Source organism: Mus pahari, chromosome 1 (genome assembly GCF_900095145.1).
Source record: "Mus pahari chromosome 1, PAHARI_EIJ_v1.1, whole genome shotgun sequence".
NCBI lineage: Eukaryota > Metazoa > Chordata > Mammalia > Rodentia > Muridae > Mus > Mus pahari.
The window spans coordinates 52,326,784-52,344,151 of NC_034590.1; the positions used below are offsets into that span (position 1 = coordinate 52,326,784).

Genomic DNA, 17,368 nt, shown 5'->3' on the forward strand with positions numbered 1-17,368 from the left:
TCAAGACAGGGTTTCTCTGCGTAGCCCTCACTCTGTAGACCAGGCTGGCCTCGAACTCAGAAATCCACCTGCCTCTGCCTCCCAAGTGCTGGGATTAAAGGCATGCACCACCACGCCCGGCCATAACTGATTTTCTAATCAGAGGTGGCTGTTGAATGTTGGGGGGTAGGGCAGGGGGAATAGTACAGAATCCAAATTTGATACCATTTACTCCCTAAAATAAACCAGGCAACATTTCCACAATGCCAGGATATAACAAGGCAATACACAGCTATTATGCCCAAAGCTGTAAGTAAGTAAGTAAGAAAGAATATCATAAACATCTTTACTGCCTAAGTTACTTCCTAAAGTAAACAACCAACTAAAAATCCTTCAGGAACTAGTGGTCTCTCGATGGGTCATATTATTGGGCTACTTTTCTATCCTGGAAACCACGCCTGTCAGGAAGTACACGATCTAACGTACTGCAAATAAAATGTTACCAGCACTGCACCAGAAAAGAAAGTGTTAAGAGCATCATTAACTCCCTAAGAGGTTATAGTCTAAAACCATTCAAAGAAATTTAAATGTGTTAAAAGTATGAATATCCTACTTCTCAACTAGGTAAGAAAGATGATCTAAATCACTTAAGGCATTTGAAATATTTAGGTATGAAGCTGGGGTATGGCTCAGCAGGAGGACACTTACTGAAGTGTCCAGCAGTAAAACACAGGTTAGCCGCATTTGTAAAAACTTTCACAAGAGATTCTAATGCACATACCACATACCCAGTTAAGGACCTCTGCACAAACAATGAGCATTCCTTAGCCAGGAAACTATGGGAAGCCAGGTATGGTGGCAGACAACTTTGGCATGGGGCTCATGGCTCTGTCATCCTCAGCTACTCTGTGAACTCCAGGCCAGCCTAGGCTACATACATGACCCCTACCCCTAAAAGAGAAGCTACAGGTAGACTCAGAAAGCTCAGGCCTTGGTTTCCTCGCTGAAATGAGATGGCTAGTCTGGACAGAAGTTGACTTTGTGTTAGGAATGGAGCCCCACACTTAGCAGGCACAAGGCTCAAAACCTCAAGCACTTCTGGAAAAGTCAAACTCTTACAGGTAGGAGAGGGACTCAGCGAGCTGGTATCTTCCTTCTAATTCCCAATGGCTCGGGGGAGCACACAAGATGGCTTCTGAGACCAGCTGCAGCTTACAAATTCCTTGACCTTCCACAAGGAGAAGTTCACAATTTAAGTGGCAGAGGACTTAGTTTGTATCCCCTTACAAACTTCCTAGGAGAAAATGTCCCTTTTCTCACAGTACCTTCTTCTCTTGCTCCCTGCAGTTCCGTTTGCCATCTTGTGGGGAAAGCAGCTCGTAGGGGTAGCAACTGCTCTTTATGCCTCGTCCCCTGGCACTACCAAAACCATCGTAATAAGCTTACATTTCGAAGACAAGTGTCAGCTGGGCAGTGGTGGTACACATCTTTTGTCCCAGCACTCAGGAGACAGAAGCAGGTGGATCTTTGAGTTCAGGGGCAGCCTGGTCTACAAAGTGAGTTCTAGGATAGCCAGGGCTTCACAGAGGAACTCTACCTTGAAAAGAAAAAGGAAGGAAGAGGAGAAGAAGGGGGAAGAAAGAAGAGCAGGAGGAAGAGGAAGAGAAGGGAAAAGGAAAAAGAGGCGGAAAAAGAGGGAGAGGAAGTAGGACGAGGAGGTGGCGGCAGTGGTGGTGACAACTGGGGAAGACTAGTGTCACTATCGATAATCCTCACCTACCTTACCACTAATATCTTTCTCTGACTTTTAACTCAGAGAGGCAGCTGAGATTCAAGAAGACACAATAGGGGACAGAAAAGATGGCTCTGGAGTTAAGAGCCAGGTCCCATTCTAGCACCTTGGAACTCCTAGGTGGCCCACAATCTCCTTCAACTCCAGTTCCAGGGAAGCCGCTGCTTCAGTCTTATAAAGAGTCCAGGGCAGAGTGCCAAGGGGACCATAACCGGGGCAGTTTTTGTCATTTTTAGAGAAAGGGAAGCTCTGAAGGGCTTCCTGGGCTCAGAAGCTCGTATTTATTGCCAACTTTCCTGGCGAGTTCTTAGCAATCAAATCAAATCTGCACTCTTGTTTTAATCATCTGAATCATCCCTGGTTTTCACTAAACCTGGATGACAATTATCTCCCATTATTCCCCAGTGTACATGACCTATAATTGTGTTTATCTACTCTGGAACCTTGCAAAGAAATATAAGCAACACAACAAAAGGAACCACTGATAACAAACTGACACCCTAAAATTAAGATCACAAGGTCTTGAGATATGTGGAGAAGATAAACAGCCGCTGAGTATCCTCTTCATAAAGAATGCAGAGGAGATGGGTGTGGCGGCACATGCCTGTAATCTCAGCACTTGGGAGGTGCTAGTGGGAGGACCAGAGAGGCCTCAGCAACAGAATGAGTTTGAGGCCAGCCTGGGGCTGAGATCTCATCTCAAAAAAAAATAAAATAAAATTGTGTGGCAGCATTGAGTTTGCTGAAAGACCTCTCCATGCTGCTGGTGGACAGACCTACAGCTACGGCACTACCCTTGTAAGAAGGTTCTACAGCTTTCTCCTGTCTCTGGGTGTCTCCCAGGACCTTGACACTCAGGTATCTCCTCAGCCCCCTTCATCTCCACCCTTATCAGCCCCCGAAACCTAATGCCCACTCCATGAGTCACCAGGAGATGGGGCTCAATACACAAACCAAAACCTGTGAAGAATTCGGAACCATTGAGAAGCTCAAGAACATTGAACCCTAACTTAAACCGTTATTTCTGACAGCTGGCAGTACCCAAAACAACCACTGTAAACAGAAAAGCTGAAAAACACAACTGGGGAAATCTTTTCAGTAGGCACAAGTGTTCGACACAGTGTTTCATCATAAACCACCATGGCCCATGGCCCACTTGTTCCCATGAATAAACACTCTACACTTATTCTACTTACTAACCCTCTCAACTGCCCGCCTCCAACACTCTTGCCTAAAACACAATGCCCACAGAGAGCTACCTGAGGAGGCTCGGCAATTAGGAACACTTGCTGCTCTTTCAGGGGACCAGAGCTGGGCTGCCATCACCCACATCAGGTGACTGTAACTCCAGCCCCAGGAAGATCTACTGCCCTCTAACCTCCACTGGCAGCTGCACATGGATACCAAAAACCATACACAGAAATAAAAACAACTCTTTTAAAGGCACAACCCTTCAGTAACTTCTCCCAGTCCACTCTCCAATTAGTCGCTCTGTACCTCTTTGCTTCTTCCAAATGACAAAGGTACTCGTAAGCCACGTTCTGCCGTCTCCTCTCATCCATCTCCTCTGCAGTGAGCCTCTCATTATCCAGGACAGCTAAAACGAAAAGGGAAGAGTGTAAACGCCATGCTCTATAACTCTCCTCAGCGTAGGTGAGGGCCACAGACATCAAACTGCTGCTAGTCACCTAGAAAGGCAGGCTAACTAGTGGATATATGGGTAGCCAGGGGCACTACAAATGATTTTCCTAAAAACAATATGTGTGTGTGTAGAGATGTGTCAGCAGTTAAGAGCACTTGTTGACCTGGGTTTCTAACACCTATAGGCTGCTCACAAGCATCTGTAATTCTAGTTCAAGGGGATCCAATGCCCCGTTTCTGACCTCCCAGGACACCAGGTAGGTATGTCCTGCACATACATACATGCATGCACTCATACATATAAAATCAGTTATTTATGTACATATGGGAAAGAGGTCACTGGTTAGCTGCCCGTGTCCCGATGGACAGTCAACACACTCATGCACACAGGGGCAGCACTAGTTGAACTTAGTGGGTTTTTTTATTTTTTAGTTTAGAGAGTCTAGGAGCTGGAGAGATGGCTCAGCAGTTAAGAGGGTTAGCTGTTCTTACAGAGGATCTAGGTTCAATTCCCAGCACCCACACCACAGGAAGGCTCACAACGAGTTATAACTCCAGTTTCAGAGAATCAGACATTCTCCTCTGGCCTCTGCAGGTACCAGGTACACACATGGTACACAGACATTATGCAAGCCACTAAATCACCCAAACACATAAAAGAATTTTCTTAAAAAAAAAAAAAAAAAAAAAAAGATCCAGGTGTGATAACACATGCCTGTAATCCCAGCATTTGGAAGGCAGAGGCAGGCAGATTTCTGAGTCCAAGGCCAGACTATCTTAAACAGCAAGTTCAGGTCAGCCAGAATTATACAGTGAGATACAGTTTCAGATAAATCATTGGAGGGGAGAGACAGGAGATAGATATGATCACATTTCATTTTTTATATTATGAAATTCTCAAGGAGTGGGCTCAGTGGTCAAGAGCACTGACTGCTCTTGCAGAGGTCCCTGAGCTCAATTCCCAGCAACCACATGGTGGCTCACAGCCAGCCATCTCTAATGGGATCTGATGCCCTCTTCTGGAATGTCTGAAGACAGTTACAGTGTACTCACATTAAATAAATAAATAAATAAATCTTAAACAACAACAACAACAACAAAAAAAAAAAAAAAACCCACATGCTATGTGGGGCTGGAGAGATGGCTCAGCAGATAAGAGCACTGACTGCTCTTCCGAAGGTTCTGAGTTCAAATCCCAGCAACAACATGGCGGCTCACAACCACCCGTAATGAGATCTGATGTCCTCTTCTGGTGCGTCTGAAGACAGCTACAGTGTACTTATTTATAATAATAAATAAATCTTTGGGCCTAAGTGAGAGGCGTTGATCAGAGTGAGTGGGGTCCTAAAAACTCAATTCCCAACAACCACATGAAGGCCCACAACCAACTGTACAGCTACAGTGTACTTATATACATAAATAAATCTCTAAAAAAAAAATTCTCAAGGAACTAAACTTTTAAGTGTTTTAAATATATATGTACTACATTTTCTTGTAGCTTCAAGAAGTTATCAACTATAGTCTATCCTTGTGGGTCACACTCTTCCCTCTCTTCATAAGCGAAGCTCCTGGACTACGCAGTTTACACACATTCTCCCAGACCCATCCTGTGACCACCACTATTGGACAGATGGGGACGCTGAGGCTGGAAGAACTCAGCGGGAGGGCTAATCAAGGGCGTTTGCAGCCCACCTGACTCCAGGGCCTGTGGACTTTACCTTGCAGCCATCTGCCTCCTCCACTGTCCTCCCCAGGGATGAAGTGAATTCCTAACTCCTTGGGAAGGCAGTCAAAGCTATTCTCATTCTAGCCTGGGCTACTTCTGGAAATCCTTTTTACTTTTCTCCTTTCCCTTTCAATTCCACCTCTGCACTGCGACACCACTCGGTTTCCCACGTACAGGAGCCCTATATTCTCCAATACCATATTTAGTTTGTGTCTGCCCTCTTAAAGTCATGTCTTGCTCACCCTGCCCCACACACTGCATCCTTCAAGTCTCTTTAAAAGTCAACACTTGCGTTCCCATGGCCTTGTTAAGTCCCTTCTCTTCACCCCCATTACTCTTTATACCCAGTTAGAGTTAGTTCATGCACCGTTTATCTTTATTGCACCTTATTCTTTTTTTTCTTGGAGCTGGGACTTGAATTTGCTAAGCAAGCACTCTACCACTGGGCTAAATTCCCAACCCGCATCTAATTATCAATCGTCTGTACACCTGTCTCTCTCTCACAGGTTTTGAAGGCACTGTTTGATCTTTTTCGCCCCTAATTTCACAAACGTGGCACACATTATAACACTATCCAATGCATAACTGGATGTGTTAAAGTATCCTTTAAGAAAGTACTTTTCCCAAAACATAAAATCTAAACCCGAGACTCCAAGAGACCCTCTTGTAACTACAATCCCAACGTACAGCTGGTTAGTTTACTAATGTTGCAGGGATGGCCACAGAAAATGAGGAAGTGGAGGGGGGGCGATTTGGGTGTGTTTATGACTTAACTTTACTTTTGAAATGCTAAAGAGAGAACCCAGCAGGAGAAAGCGTAAGCTGCTTGCCTAAAACCGCACCTCGCTGCTAGCCTGAGGCTGCGCGGGTCTGCGCCCTGGGTCACCCTCGCAGGCAGCAATCGGAACAGCACCTTCCCACCACGCCCGAGCAGAACCCCTGGGTCCAGTGCCCAGGACACGCCCTGCACAGTCAGTTCTCCTGCCACCTCACCCTAGGCCGTCTTCCCCAATCTCAGTAGAACTAACCGGTGGAGGAGCTGGGTGGGGCTCCCCTGCCGCAGCGCCTAGCGAAGGCTGAGGCCTCCAGGTTTCTACCCGCCGCCTCCGGAGCTCGAGAGGGCTCGGGCGCCAACCTTGCTGCCAGCCATACAGCCAGCTGCTCTTCCGGGTCCGTGCGGTCCCAAGCCACTCCGCACACCCGCCCGGCTGAGCCCGTGGGAAAACCCGAGCCTGGTCCCTCGCCCGCGCACCCCCAAGCCCCCGGCACTCACAGCCATAGTGCGGCCGGACCACACCCAGGCCATCAACCTCCTCCGCGGCGGACATGGCGGCCGAGTCCAGGTCTCCGGTGAGGAAGCGCAGAGACCTTGAAGACGCGGGCGACCGTAGCAGCAGTAACTCCTGCCCAGTGCGCGGGCTGTCGCTGTCCTCAGAGCCCCGCCCCGCGCCATCGGCCCCACCCTACAGGTCCCGCCCCGCAGACCCCGCCCTTGAGTTCACGCCCAGCCGCGCTCCCCCGAGCGAGCGGAAGGGGCGTGGTCATTACTACAGGACCCGCCCCTGCCCGCTTCGCTCGCCACTTGCGGAAGCGAGGAGGCGGAGTGCTGTAGCGAGTCCCTAGGCCGGCTTGGTCCGTTGTCCCGACACTCCTCCGCCGTCGCCCTATCTGCGGCTCTGACTGAAAGGCCGCCAAGGTCTACAACTTGAAATCCAAACGTTTTTAGGCGCCTGCCTTCCCCTGACAGCCGAGTTAACCCCCTCTGCACCGCGGCTCCTTCAAGGAGCCTTTGCAAGTGGCCCAGAGTGTTATTATTGGGCGCAAGTCAGGAAAGACTCCCACTCCTACTCTGCTACATTCTGTCAATCTGGCCTCTGTTCTCCCCAGCAGCGCTAAAGTATAGAATTGTTCAATCTCTTAAACTGGGGGATGACTATGCTCACGCAGAAGAGCTGTTTACAATCCGTGCTTTTCTTTGCAAGCTCTTAGGAGGTATCTTGACCCTATTAAGGATGCCTCTTCTCTTTACCCTTGTGATCTTTGAAAGTGACAGTATTCAATCCTAAACCAGCCTAGATTACAGAGTGAGACACTGCCTCCAAAAAAAGCAATAATAAAGTCAAAGTCCCATTCTCTGGACTCTTTTTTTTTTTTTTTTTTTTTTGGTTTTTCGAGACAGGGTTTCTCTGTATAGCTCTGGCTATCCTGGAACTCACTTTGTAGACCAGGCTGGCCTCGAACNGGTTTCTCTGTATAGCTCTGGCTATCCTGGAACTCACTTTGTAGACCAGGCTGGCCTCGAACTCAGAAATCCGCCTGCCTCTGCCTCCCGAGTGCTAGGATCTCTGGACTCTTATCCTCACCATAAACAGTTGATGGCTTCTACTTACAATCCAGACCATCTAGAAGCCCCTCAGTAGTTTCAAACTATCTAACGTGCATTTTTGGACCTCTCACAGACACTAAAAGCTGTCAAACGTTGATCCTGTTCCTGCCCCACTCTCTGGAAGTGTTCCATCACCAGTCACACACACACCCCAGGTTCCTTGTCTCACCTCTATTTCTGAAGCATCTAGTTTTGTTTCTGTCCCCGCCTGTGATAACACTGTTTTGATCATCATAATCTCTATTCTCACTTCTGCCAACCAGATTATCATGATTGCCAGCATGCTCTTTCCAAAGCACAGAGTTCTTTGGGAAGGGGGACAAGTCTCACTATGTAGTTGTGGCTGTCCTGGAACCCACTAAATAGGCAAGGCTACCCTTGAAGATCCACCTGTCTCTTCCTCCTAAGTGCTGGAACTAAAAGCATGTGGCCCCACGCCCAGCTTCTGAGTTCTTGTCACAGATGTATTTTTTCCGGTGCGGTTTGTGTACTTTCACATGCCAGGTGGGCACCTTTACAACCCAATTCCAGGCTCTGTTCCAGCCATTTTCAATTTACTGGCTCTTTCCTTACAAACTTTCTTCTTAGTTGGGCATGTTGGGGCACGACTTTAATCCCAACACTCAGGAGGCAATAGCAGGCAGATCTCTGTGAGTTCAAGGCCAGCTTGGTCTACATAGTGAATTCCAGGACAACCAGAACTGTGTAGAGAGACTCTATGTGTCAAGATAAATAAATAAAAAGTTAAGAACTTTATATGGTGCTTAGGATACAGCCCATGCCCTGACATGCGCTATTCAAGCCCTCTGCCACTAAGCTACACCCACAGCCCTGAACCTGTAAAGAAAGAAGATACCTTACAATCTATAAGCAGCTGGACTACAGCAGTCATCTCAGTACTCTTGGGGCAGAGACAGGAGTCCTCACTGCAAGTTCGAAACCTGGGGTAGGCAGGTGTGTACAAGATTCTGTCTGTAAAGAAGCAGAAAAAAGAAAGCATATAAGAGGGCTGGAGATAAAACTCAGAGGCAAAACACTTGCCTCGCATGCATGAGGCCCTAGTTCCATCTATAGCAACACAACACAAAATATGCAAAGGTTTATTGTAACTAAGTCATTTTTTCAAGGCTTTTTGCAGTTCTGTTTTGCGGGTTTGCGTTTATGTGTAGAGACTGGGAGTACTTTTATTAATTTTTAAAGATCTAGGTATGTTAACTAAGCTTGCCTGGAATTCCTGAGCTCAACCAACCCTCTACCCTAGGCTCCTGTGCGGTTGGGACTATAGGTACAGTCATGCAACCAAGTGCATCTTTCTCAGGCCTTTAATTTCAACTTACAAGTTTCATCCTTTGTAGAAGGCCAGCATGATTTTGTTTTGTTTTGTTGGGTTTAAGAGGGTTCTTTTGTTTTTTTGGTTTTGTTTTTTTGTTTTTGTTTTGTTTGTTTTGAGACAAGGTTTCTCTGTACAGGCATGACTGTCCTGGAACTCGCTCTATAGAACAGGCTGGACTCAAAACCACAGAGATCCGCATGCTGCGGCCTCTTGAGTGATGGGATTAAAGGCAGAAGCCACCACTGTCCAGCTGTTCTTGTCTTTGTTTTTTAACAAGTTATTTCTTAAATATTTTTTTATTTTCTGTGGGTTATTTTTTCCAATTTTATTTTATGTGTAGGAGCGATTTGCCAGCATGTACGTATGTGTGTCTTGTGAGTACCTGGCATCTGAGGTCAGTGGAAGGTAGGAGATCCCCTCAAACTGGAGTTACAGTTGGTTGTCAGCCACCATGTGGGTACTAGGAATCAAACCCAGGTCCCCTTAACTGCTCTTAACTCCAGCCCCAGTGTATGGTGATTTGTCTATTCATGTGTCTCTGTTCCTGGTGCCCTCAGAGGCCAGAGGAAGGGATTAAATCCCCTGGGACTGGAGTTACAGCCAATTGTAACCCATTTGGGCACTGGGAGTCATACCCCAGTCCTGTGGAAGAACAGCCACTGCTTCTTCTCCATCTCTGAGGCACCTGTCCAGACAGTACCAGTAGCTTTTTGGAAACCAAACAATTTTGGCTACACTCAGTAACTTGGCTACTTCTGTAACTTCAAACATTTAAAAGAATGTCTACAAAACTATCTTTGATTTTCTTTTTAATTCAACCAATTATCTAATGGCAAGTAGAGAACTACCTGTAAGTTAATAGTAAAGGATTCACATGGGACAAGGAGACAGGTGTCTTCCTATGTTAGGATGAAGTTTTTTTTTGTGTGTACAGCTCCAGGTGTGTAATTCAATGGCTGGAGATAAGCACCCATGACAGAAGTTTCCCTTGGCCTGGAGTAACCTTAGCTTCTCATCTGCCTGGGGAACTCCCAAATGGGATGTTGTTGCCTTCCTTCAATCACTTCTCTTACTGGGTTCCCAGTAACACTTTAGAAATCATACATTCCCCAAAGTTAAATGGAAAGCTCCTCACATGTATGTATGTGCTTCTGAGAGCAAGAGAGGTCAAGAATCAGCACAAAAGAAACACACAAAAACCAACTAGCTAAGCACTGCATGAAAAAAGCACACAGAGACGAAACCTGTCATTGCTTAAAGATGGGTGACATCAGAGATGGAATGTGGCTCAGTTGATAGAGAGGATGCTAGAACCCTGTGTTTAGTCCTCAGGTACTTAATAAACTGGGCATGGTGGTTCATGCCTATAATCTCAGTACCCAGGAGGTAAAGGCAGGAGGATTGCTGTAAGTTTGAAGCCAATCTGTGCTACGTAGCAAAACTGTCTCCAAAGAAGAATAGGAATGAGAATGGGAATGGGAAGAAGATGGTGGTAGAGAAAGAGGAGAAAGAAGAGGAGGAGGAGGAGAAGGAAGAGGAGGAGGATGAAGAGAAGAAGCAGCCACATACTTGGATTTTGATAGAAAACTAATATAAGTTCCTAGGGACATTTTGGATATTCGAAGAGGAGTCTGCGGTGGCTCCTAAATAGCACTGTCAAATAAACTAATGAGAAAAGCTTGTATAAATAAAGACTATGAGCTAGTCGAGCACCTTGCTTCTTTCTGACAGGTCGGAGGTAGCCCATAATAAGCTGGTTACACAATCTGAGTTCATTTCTTTGTTCTGTTCACTGAACGCCCTGGATAACCAAATTCTAGAGATGGAAGGAAGAGAGCTGCATCTACCAAGTGACAGGACACCACCACAAGGGCTTCCTTCCAGCTCCGCCGTTGGTTGACATTTCAACGAAAAACACCAGAAAGAGGGAGAGACAAATTGTGTTGGTTAATATTGGGGGAGGGAGTGGTTTTGAAACAGCCTTTCTCTCTGTAGCCCTCGTATTCTCTCTCTGTAGACCAGGCTGGCCCAGACTCAGAGGTCCACCTGCCTCTGCCTCCAGAGTGCTGGGATTTAAGGTGCTCTGTGATGGTTAATCTTAATTGCCAATTTGATTGGCTCTGGACTCAACTAAAATACACTTTGAGAAGATCTATAGAATATTTCCATGAAGGACAACTGAGGAAGAAAGCCTACCCAGGGTGGGCAGGACCTCCCAGGATGGCCCACCTCCGGGGAAGTTCCAGAAAAGGTGTCAGTTGTTTGATCTCCTTTGTCTCGTCAAAGCCACTGTCCCTGCCATTAGCATGCAGCTGCCTCAGCCTCACAGTGCAGAGTGAATACCAGGACTGTCCAGGAGTCACCCAGGAAGTCAGCACCAGATTAGGACTGCCTAGGCATCCAGCTGTATAGACTGGGCAGCTGCTGTTCTTTCAAGCTCCCCACCCCAACTGTGCAGGTAGAATCACATAAAACAAATCAATGCACCTGCTTTGTTGCAGACATCTGTTCTACCAGTTCTGTTCTCTAGGGAACCCTAACACTCAAAAGTGTGGAGAAAGGGGAAGTAATTACAGCCAGAGATAGCACAGTTCAATGCAGAGCGGGTTCTGAGACAAGATTGCCCCAGCAGGTCTCCAGGGATGACAATGAATTATAAGTATCAATAGCTAACTCGTAGCATGAGCCTTCTAGATGCAATTTTTTTCTGTAACACGACATTGTTCTGGCAGTTCTGGCCACCAAATCCAGGATCTCATACACATCAAACATGCACTATATGCCCAGCCATTTAGGTCCTCATATGAGTCTTTGATATACACTATATATGTCTCTGTGTGTGTGGTGTATGTCTGTATGTCTGTGTGCGCTCTCACATGTGTGTGTGTGTGTGTGTGTGTGTGTGTGTGTGTGTGTGTGTGTGTGTGTAGAATTCTGCAATTCAAGGAACCGAGATCTGACAGATTAACCCTTTTTCTGAAGATTATATATGAACACTGCCAGAATTTAAACTGCACTTGGCTCAAAGCCTCCGAGAATGAGCTCTGTTCTCCACTGATACACTGCATCCTTCCAGGCAGCAGCCACCTTACACAGTCCTGGCGACAGATCTGTGAAGCCTCAGCAAAGAATATGATGGTCACAAACCAGGTTTGAGCCCCTGTCTCAAACAAACAGAAGATGTAGTGGCCACAGATGGTCAGAGTACTATCAAGGAACTTTCCAACTTTGTGACAGAGACCTGGGACTCTAGCTAAGATAAGCTGCTGTCGTGCTGTGTTGTGTTGTAGTTTTGGTGATGGTACACTTTTGCCTTTTTGTTTTGTTTTGTTTTGCTTTGCTGGTTTTGGTTTTGGTCTTTTTGTCTGTTTATTTGTTTTTTTGTTTGGTTTGGTTTGGTTGGCTGGTTGGTTTGGTTTTTTGAGACAGAGTTTTTGAGACAGGACTGTGAACTTATACTTTGCCCTCAGAACTCCATTCCCAGAGAAATTTTTACACAAGATGTACCATACAAAACATTCAAAAAAAAAAAAAAATTCTGTAACACTAACCCCTCCCGAAGTGACCTGAATGACAACAGGAAAATGAATAAACCACAGGGTACATTCTGAACGTTAATGCTGCAAAAATTAGTAAAACATAAGAACTTATGTTAATGCAGATAGCCCTCTTCATATAACTAGTGCAGATAGCCATCTCCCCATGTGACATTGAAATGGAAGAACCAGGAATCATGGTTCATACCTGAAATTCTAGTACATGAGAGTGTGAGGCAGGAGGATTACTGGGAGTTTGAGGCCAGCCTGAACTTTTTTTTTTTTTTTTTTTTTTTTGAGACAGGGTTTCTCTGTATAGCCTTGGCTGTCCTGGAACTCACCGTGTAGTCCAGGCTAGTCTCTAACTCAGAAATCTGCCTGCCTCTGCCTCCCAAGTGCTGGGATTAAAGGCGTGTACCACCACTGCCCGGCTCAGCCTGAACTTTACAATGAGATCTAGACCAACCTGGGCTACAGGATGAGATTCTGTCTCAAAATATTGATGGATAAAACACACAGAATACTTAATTTGATACCCATCAGAAAGTTTAAATAAGTTATGCATACAAATGTTATAAGATAAATGAGTATTTCTATACAGAACACAAATGAAATACTTTTTTTTTTTCTAGGAGAATGGAAGAGAAGACTGAGATGTGACTTGGTGATAGAATACTTGCTTAGAATACACAAAGTTCTAGATTCAGTTACCAGTACTCAGAAGTCAGAATCTATAGTAGAATTCCCTAGCAGAGACTCTGCCTCAAAAAATAACATGAAATGCAATTGAAGATGATACCATACATTAATCTATGGCCTCCACGTATACACGTGCACACACACACACACACACACACACACACTGAAACTTGAAGTCATTTTAGAGAGAAAACATTAAGAAACTGTCCTCAGGGGGGCTGGTGAGATGGCTCAGTGGGTAAGAGCACCCAACTGCTCTTCCGAAGGTCCTGAGTTCAAATCCCAGTAACCACATGGTGGCTCACAACCATCTGTAAGGAGATCTGACTCCCTGAAGACAGCTACAGTATACTTACATATAATAAATAAATAAATCTAAAAAAGAAAGAAAGAAAGAAAGAAAGAAAGAAAGAAAGAAAGAAAGAAAGAAAGAAAGAAAGGAAGAAAGAGGGCTGGAGAGATGGCTCAGCGCCCAAGAGCACTGACTGCCCTTCCAAAGGTCCTGAGTTCAAATCCCAGCAACCACATGGTGCCTCACAACCACCTGTAATGGGATCTGATGCCCTCTTCTGGTGTGTCTGAAGACAGCGACAGTGGACTCATATTCATAAAATAAATAAAATCCTTTAAAAAAAAAAGAAAGAAAGAAAGAAAGAAAGAAAGAAAGAAAGAAAGAAAGAAAGAAAGAAAGAAACTGTCCTCAGGCTGGAGAGATGGCCCAGTGGTTAAGAGCACTGATTGCTCTTGTAGACCTGGGTTCAAATCCCAGCACCACATGACAGCTCATAACTGTCTGCAACTCCAGGATCCAATACCCTCACACAGACATACATACAGGCAAAACACCAGTGCAATGAAAATAAAAGTAAATTTAAAAAAGAAAACTGTACTCAACACAAACTCTGTTCAGTAAACAATGTGTCTTTATTCTGCTTGTCAGAATAAAGGCAATTTTTGGCACAAAAGCAGCAGCTTGCATTTAAGTAGTAACCTGTGCATTATGAATGCTTTTGCTGGAGCTTATCACAGAGCCCTGTAACTTAAGTTTGATTTCATAATCACATGGCAGATAGAGAGAACTGACAACAAACTGTTCTCTGCCCTCCAGATGTGCACTGTGGTACCCCATCCCGTGAGAAACACTCTCTCCTATCAAGATGGTCAGCCCAAGACCAGTATTATAAAAATGGCCCCCATCCTGTGAAACTTGCCCATTTGCCAGGTCCCTGGATGCCAGACATTCCTGACACTTGACTCCCACTCTTCCCATTTGAAGGAGAAAAATGAGGACATGGCTTCTTCTAGGTACGGGTTGAGGAGAAGGTCATTGTAGACAGGAGGGAGAAAACAGCCAGAGGCATCTTGAAGGGTCCAGACTGAACTGGACCATGAGAGGAGAGAAGGGGGTCAGGCAGCATGAGAGGAAGAGAAGAGAGAGGGAACAAAGAGGGCACCTGGGAACCCAGAGACCAAAAAGACCATGTAGCCAAAATGGCTGGGAAAAGATAGGAATCAGAGAATCTGTGGGTAGGGAAGGGAAGCTCAGGGCTGGAGAGGGTCAGGAAAGGGGTAGAATGAGAAGCACTGAGAGGAGCCATAACTTTGTAACAGGTATTGGTGATGTTCAGAGAATCTGGGGCTAGCCCTGGCTTTAATATGTTAAACAAGCACCCCAGTTAGCCATTTGTCCTGGGTTTCCTTGAGACCTAACACCCTTTATGCCCATTATGATTGGCCAATCACATTAGATTGTGAGGTCCAGCTCCCACCAATATAGTGTTAGGATAAAAATTAAGTGATGTTCCCATCCAGTGTGCTTGCTCACCTGGTCTGAGTGGTTATATACCCATTGGTAAGAATAAATTGCCTTAATGAGTTACTTTCCTTGGTGTTTCTTTTTGTAAGACACTAGGAATATTCTTATATCAACAATTTGTGGGGTCCCCCTCCCATTTATTTGGGGGCTTGTCTGGGATTCCAAATCCATCTGGAAAAGTGTTCAGATCCCATCCCTTGGAGGAAACACATCAAATGGCCCCATTGCAGTGTCCCCAGCAAATGACAGGGTGTGTGTGTGTGTGTGTGTGTGTGTGTGTGTTGTTTACATGTATGGGTGTTTTATCTACATGCGTGTTTATGTACCACTCACATGGATACTGCCCATGGAGACCAGAAAAAGGGATCATATTCCCTTCCAACTGGAGTTACAAACTGTTGTAAGCTGCCACTTGGGTTGGTGCTGGCAATAGAACCCAGTCCTATGAAAGAGCAGTCAGTGCTGAGCCATCTCTCTGCCCACAACTTTTAGAATCAGTAATGGGAATCTTTCCAGGATGAGACATTTCTTACAGCTGAGATTTGTGGCTTGACTGATTTAAGCTCTCTTAAACTCTCGTAAAATTGTCATTGGGCTTCCATTTGAATCCATTCTTAAATTATTTTACTGGTGAGATTAAGAACTTCAAGAGAGGACCCCAGTTTCCCCTGTGTCATCAGGCAACCACAAAGGGACACCAAAGTTCCAGTAACAGCTTTGATGCTGTGCACTCTGAAAACAACATTGATCATCTTTGTCTGTCTTGTCTTGGGGCTATGTTGCTCTGTCTTCCTGTAAGGAGAAAACCAAACCGAATCAAAGTCTCTTTTTATTTTCTCTCTCTCCCTTCTCAGGATTTTGTGGGTCACTGACCATCTGTGCAGGAAGCTATATAATGCTGAATCTAATTCTGTATCTTCTCTCAATGGCAGGATTCTCCCTTCTTTCCCTCAGTTGGTAGTCTCTGGATAGATAAGGGTTTGGGAAGGAGAAAAGTCAGCTCCAGCTGCACTTAGTTCCAACACTGCTTGAAGCTGTGGTTCCTGGAACCTGCTTTTCTACCTGATAAAAGCATCAGATAAAGCTGTTAAGATTTTAAGTCAGAATTAATTATTTTTGTTGTTTGTTTGTTTATTTGTTTGTTTTGTGAGAGAAGGTTTCTCTGTGCGCAGCTGTCCTGGAACTCACTCTGTAGACCAAGCTGGACTTGAACTCAGAGATCTACCTGCCTCTGCCTCACGAGTTCTGGGAATAAAGGCATGAGCCATTACCGCCAGGCTAGGATTAACTATATTTAACAAGTTGGTTTCTAAATTTCCACTACTAAGGAAGGTCAGAGGTTACAGTTCTATCTGATCTCTGCCTATGCCATGCTGCAACGGGACAAAATGATCCCGAGGACACTTTCTCTTTACTTTCTAGAAAAGGGGATGACTGTCCACATTTAATCTGTGAGATGTGTGAATCCCACAGGCACCTGTGCCCTGATGAGGGATGCAATTATTTTATTATTGAGCTGAGCTTACTAAGAGCAAACAGTTGCCACCATCTTATCAGCATGATGACGGCCATATGATCTCATTGCCTTCTTGGTTAATGCCATTACACGGCATAAACTAAAGTGGTAGCACCCCCCCCAGAACTGTCTAATACCATTGAGCCCTCAAGGAAATTACTAGAATTTCCTGCACCACAGGTATTCACTCACAAATCCCAATAATTGTCTCCTTTTGGGCTTTACCTTCCTGGATGCTTTGTGGGATCATGGGAATGGGAGACCCACAGGAGATTCAAAAACAAACCTTATTGACAAGTGATGAAGTCAGTTCATTTTTACATCAGACTAAGGAGGTAATTCAGGATCTCCATGGTAGCTTTGTTGGTTTGTTTAAATTCTGACAAGCGTTGCTTGGTGTATTTGCTGCTGTCTAGAGGAGACTTACCCAATGCTTCTAGCCCTGGAGCTATCAACAGCACCTAACTCTTCCAGGCGGCCCCTGTGAATTTGCAGTGACCCATGGCTGAGACTTGGGAAGCACAGAACCAATCAGGACCTAAAGGATAGGTCTCCGGGTGAGGCTAAACCATTAGGCAACCGCAATGGCCTGAGGCAAAGAGCTTGTTGGGTGAGAGGCTGGGTCTGAGCCTGTTCTTTCTGCCTCGAGTCTCCAAGCCTGTTTTTCTCTGATGAAGACAAAATGGTCTCCCCTCTTCAAGACTCCTCTGCTCCGTGCCGGTCGCCTGCTTTTGTTTCTGTGCTGTGAAGTCTCGGGTACCCTTGGTTTGGTTTTCCTCTCTAGTTATAGTGACAGACAGGCTCAGAATTGAAAAAACAGGCTGATGCCATTCTCTTTTAGGCTCTTGTAGATATTATTGTTTCTGTAGTCTCTAAATTACAAGTTGAGAGAGAGAGAGAGAGAGAGAGAGAGAGAGAGAGAGAGAGAGAGAGAGAGAGAGAGA

At 45.4% G+C, this 17,368-nt stretch overlaps 1 protein-coding gene across 1 annotated transcript in view; it reads right to left on the reverse strand.

The window, feature by feature from the left end:
- Nucleotides 1–6,586, reverse strand: part of Iqgap1 (IQ motif containing GTPase activating protein 1) — a 93,280-nt gene extending 86,694 nt beyond the window's left edge. Inside the window, exons 1-2 of the mRNA XM_021214354.1 lie at nt 6,412–6,586; nt 3,269–3,368 (exon numbers count right to left, since the gene is read on the reverse strand). Of these exons, the coding sequence (XP_021070013.1) occupies nt 3,269–3,368; nt 6,412–6,466 (155 nt within the window). The 5' untranslated portion in view covers nt 6,467–6,586. The remainder of the gene's footprint in view (nt 1–3,268; nt 3,369–6,411) is intronic.
- Between the last annotated feature and the right edge of the window lie 10,782 nt (nt 6,587–17,368).